The sequence below is a fragment of the Dendrobium catenatum genome, unplaced genomic scaffold (assembly GCF_001605985.2).
Source record: "Dendrobium catenatum unplaced genomic scaffold, ASM160598v2 fragScaff_scaffold_313, whole genome shotgun sequence".
Lineage (NCBI taxonomy): Eukaryota > Viridiplantae > Streptophyta > Magnoliopsida > Asparagales > Orchidaceae > Dendrobium > Dendrobium catenatum.
Window position 1 is genome coordinate 2,613,310 of NW_021318775.1, and position 3,999 is coordinate 2,617,308.

The 3,999-nt window shown below is 37.4% G+C and overlaps 1 protein-coding gene across 1 annotated transcript; it reads right to left on the reverse strand.

Annotated features, from left to right (window-relative positions):
• Window positions 1–1,026: 1,026 nt before the first annotated feature.
• LOC110095342 (aluminum-activated malate transporter 1) lies at window positions 1,027–3,626 on the reverse strand. Its single transcript, XM_020820850.2, has 6 exons — window positions 3,353–3,626; window positions 2,976–3,116; window positions 2,624–2,896; window positions 2,037–2,149; window positions 1,712–1,864; window positions 1,027–1,631 (listed from the first exon to the last, which is right to left on the reverse strand). The coding sequence occupies exons 1-6, from the start codon at window positions 3,624–3,626 to the stop codon at window positions 1,230–1,232; spliced, it is 1,356 nt and encodes a 451-aa protein (XP_020676509.1). The 3' UTR covers window positions 1,027–1,229.
• Between the last annotated feature and the right edge of the window lie 373 nt (window positions 3,627–3,999).

The window sequence follows — 3,999 nt, forward strand, 5'->3', positions numbered from 1 at the left end:
ATTAAATTAATACTTAATTAAACTAAGTTATTAAATTAATGATGAATTAAAATAAACTACAAATTTATTAATTAATTAAATTATGAATAAATGAATTTTTCAGGAATTTTTTAAATCCACCGGAAAATCTGTTAGAAATAAGTCCGCCGGAAAATTTATCAAGAAATTAGTTGGAAATATTTCAGCGTAATCCGTCGGAAATCTGTCCGAAAATCCGTTGAAAAATAGTCTGTCGGAAATCCGCTGGAAATTACGTCGGTTATAGACGATTTTTCTGTAGTGGATCAAGGAAAATAACTTGTTCATGATTATGATTAATGATGTTCCAAAAAAAATCCCATTAGCATAGGCGGATCCACATTGGCCTAAGGGTGGGCAAATGCCCACCCTCAAAAAAATTTTTTTTAATATTTAGAGGGAATTTTTTAGAATATTTTGGGTATTTTGCACATTTTGCCCCCTCTAAAATAATTTTTTGTCCTAATTTTATCAATCCTAAACATCTTTGTCTATTTTTTTGCCCACCCTAAAAAAAGGAGCTGGATCCGCCCCTGCCCATTAGTCATGCTTCAGGTCTTCTTCTAGTTGTAAGTTTTGTAATGCAAAAAATCTTACTACCCAAATTACTCTAGTCTAAAAAATTAAAATTAAGAGTGCAACTGATAGGATATATAAAATTCAGATCTTAAAACACTTATGAACTTAATCAAAACTTTCTAAAAATTTCATAACTAGTTTATCAACGATATTATTTATAATCAAAGTAATCATCTCATTGATCAGATGATTCTAAAAGTTTCTAACAACATTAAGAAGGCTCGTCGCCATGGCCGTCGCCATGGCCGCCACATCCCTTCAGCTGGTGTGGGAGGTCGCCTGTTTGATTGACAAGTTGATCAAATGTCCTGTAGCCTATGATTATCATTATGAATAATATTTTAAACCCTCTCTCTCTCTCCAGTGAAAATCATGAGATTTGTGCAACCCAAAAGATTTCATTATTAATGTAATATTAATATCAATACAGAATTGTTAATCAATGAACTAAATATTTCTCCTTTCTAATGTACATGAAAGCCCGGACTTTATTTTAATAGAATAAATAAACCACATATACAGAGGTCATCATGCATACTTTCCTTCTTACCGAATCTGCATGCAATCATCTCCCTCTTATAAATTTCTGTCAACGTTTTCTTTTAATCCAAAACAGAGCACCGTATCACTAATCATTTCTCTATAACAATCACAACATGCGGCGGACTCTCAGCGCCGGCGATTGGCTTCACAGCGCCGGCTTTGCGACCATGCTCTGGCCATTTGAACTCCGCCAACCGACTAAGCTCCTCCACCGCGGCGATGATGGGATTAGTACATCTCACCACTTCTGTTAACAGGGAGGCGGTTGTGGCTGATACGAGCACCTCCAGCAAAGTAGAATTTTCCGCAGGAACCAACGCCTTCACTCTGCAAGCAGCCTCCGTCGCCATAGCCAGGTGTTTTCCGGCGGTTGAAGACCACTTCATCTCCCGAATTGAAGTGGCTAACTCAACCAAAGCCTTGCCAGTTTCCTTGCTCATTTCTGCACAGGCAGCTTGAACCTTTTGCTTGAATTCCAGGTCCGTGGTTGTCTGAGAGGATTATGTATTTATTAGTAAAAGATGAGTAGATGATCTAATAGAATGGAGAAGATAATTAAGCCCTTAGTTACCTGGTGGGACTGCTGAAGAGTGGAAATGTATGCGTTGAGAGCCTCAATGGAGCAAGCACAAGTGCGAGTGACGGCTCCGATTTTGAGGTACTGATTCCATGGATGACGGAAGCCAAAACGACCATGACCGGGTTCCCATCTTGCAAAGTTTGCCTGAATTACATTTCAGAAAACATAATTAATTAGCCTAATTAATCAAAAAACATTTTGCACAAAACCAGATTTTAATCCAATATAATACGAATAGCTATACTCAAATTATGCGTTTTTGAACCAGAAATTTTTAGATAAGTATCAGCTCAAGCAAGGACACTTGTTTTCTTACCAGGGAATCCTCAGTGGCCTTAGAATTAAGCACGGTTTTGTAGCTTTGAAGGAAGGACTTGCCCTCCAGACTTCCACTTTCCATCTTCTCGCCGAAGTATTCCACTCCCATACCTTCAAGTTGGCATCACAGGAAAAGTTAGCAAAAGATCAAAGAATTAAATGTTTTATACATTCTATAGGACATAAGGGAGGTGCTGTTCTTTCTGATTCATCGAAAGCTCCAATTAATCCATTTTTAGTACTATATATATGTATATCCTACAACTGAATTGGGATAATCTCAAATAAGATCACTCATTTAGGTGTTTTTCCTCCCCCCGTTTGGCTTATTCTTGCGCAAGTGGGTTAAGTTGTTTTAGAACCTAAACCCCACTTTCTCAAATACCTAACAGATAATGGCAGTATCTTTTATTAGTGGTCACTTAGAACTCATATTTTCCAAAAGGTCCTAAATATAAAAAGTAAAATTAGTTTTTTCCAGATGAATTTTTTATATATAAATTATTAAAATTAACTTTATATATACATATATTTTTATCTAATAAAAATTACCGTGGACCAAAAACAAAATTCCTAGTTGCTCACCTTCCAAGAAGCATGCGAGCTTGTCAAGATTGGCTGCCACCAGCATATGGAGATCTTCACCAGCCCAAACTGGGAAGACAAACATGGAGGTACAGAGGCAAGTCGCTACTCCAATGGCTACAGTCGACAATCTCTGGTGCGCAAGTTTGATAAGTTCTTCCACTCTGTAGCTCGATACAGCCACAAGACTAAATGTTAGTATAAATATCGTCACCCCGTAGTCATATCTCGCCTTTATCTGTGGCACAAACCGGGAGAATGTAGCCATAGCCGCTGCAAGCATAAAAAGTTATTTAAGTATCACAACATTAATGTTTCATTAATATAGTAACTATAATGTTTTGTTCCTTACCTAGCATGAATACAAACACGCCGAGTAGTATGGGTTCTCCTTTGTCACCGGCAAGCGCGGCCAAGTGATGTGCGCCCAAGCCAAGTGCTCCGGCGAGCAATGTTGCAAATGCCCGGTTGAGGCCTTTGCTCAACGTTCCACCTGAAAATTTAAAAGCAAAATTTTGTTTGAGAAAATCATGAAAAAATTATTTTAAGAATATTGCATTAGGATGGAATAAGATGTATTTAGATTTACGATGAGATTAGCGTTTATATCATCATGAACTATGTGAATCTTAATGCAAATCTAATAGCTTTCAAGTCCATCTTGATGTAAATTATGTTTGAATATCGCCACGTAATATTTTTCATATAAATATAAATATTTTTACATACCGACGGTGTATTCCATAACGACAACAACGGTGAGCACCGCCCACATAGTAGAAGTGCCAAGCCCATGAAAGAGAGGATTGACATAGTAGAAAATTGAGATGAGAGTGAGAGCTAATCCCACTTTGAGGGAATGAAAAACTCTTCTTGGGTCATCTTTTCCAATCTTCCTAATCTTCTGGGCAAATTCCTTGAGCTTTTGTATTGAATCAGAGATGAGAAATGGGCACCATGAGTTGAAGCCAACCTTCTCGTTAGTTCCAGCAGCGCTATCCATAGCTAATCTTTTTCTGATAGAAGCGTTTTGGAGATAAGTTGTTTGCTCGGATCAGGTTGCCTTCTATTTGCTTGTTGCTGAGAAGAGAGATGATGTTTGTTGTGAGAGCATGACACGGCAATGGAGCATTATATATAGGAAAGGAGACGAAAGCGAGGGAATGTGCTGGAGGCGGCTATGTCATGTCATTATTAAACTATGTAATAAAGAAATAAAAAAAAGGAAGCGGCTTTTGATCTACAGGGCAAGCATAACTAGAAGGTGACGATTGCTGTTTGGTTTTTTGCTTTGCAAAGTTTTGAAAATTTGAATGTTGAATGGCTAATGCTGTTATCATATAAGCTAGTGCAATTATATATATACTCCATGTGAT

Bases quoted from the DNA above. Each gene is read 5' to 3' on its own strand.
- LOC110095342 (XM_020820850.2), bottom strand. From the start codon at position 3,626: ATGGATAGCGCTGCTGGAACTAACGAGAAGGTTGGCTTCAACTCATGG. The intron at 2,150-2,623 runs GTGAGCAACTAG...GCCAACTTGAAG, and splicing joins GCTCGCATGCTTCTTGGAAG to GTATGGGAGTGGAATACTTC. The intron at 1,865-2,036 runs GTAAGAAAACAA...AATGTAATTCAG, and splicing joins AGGCCACTGAGGATTCCCTG to GCAAACTTTGCAAGATGGGA.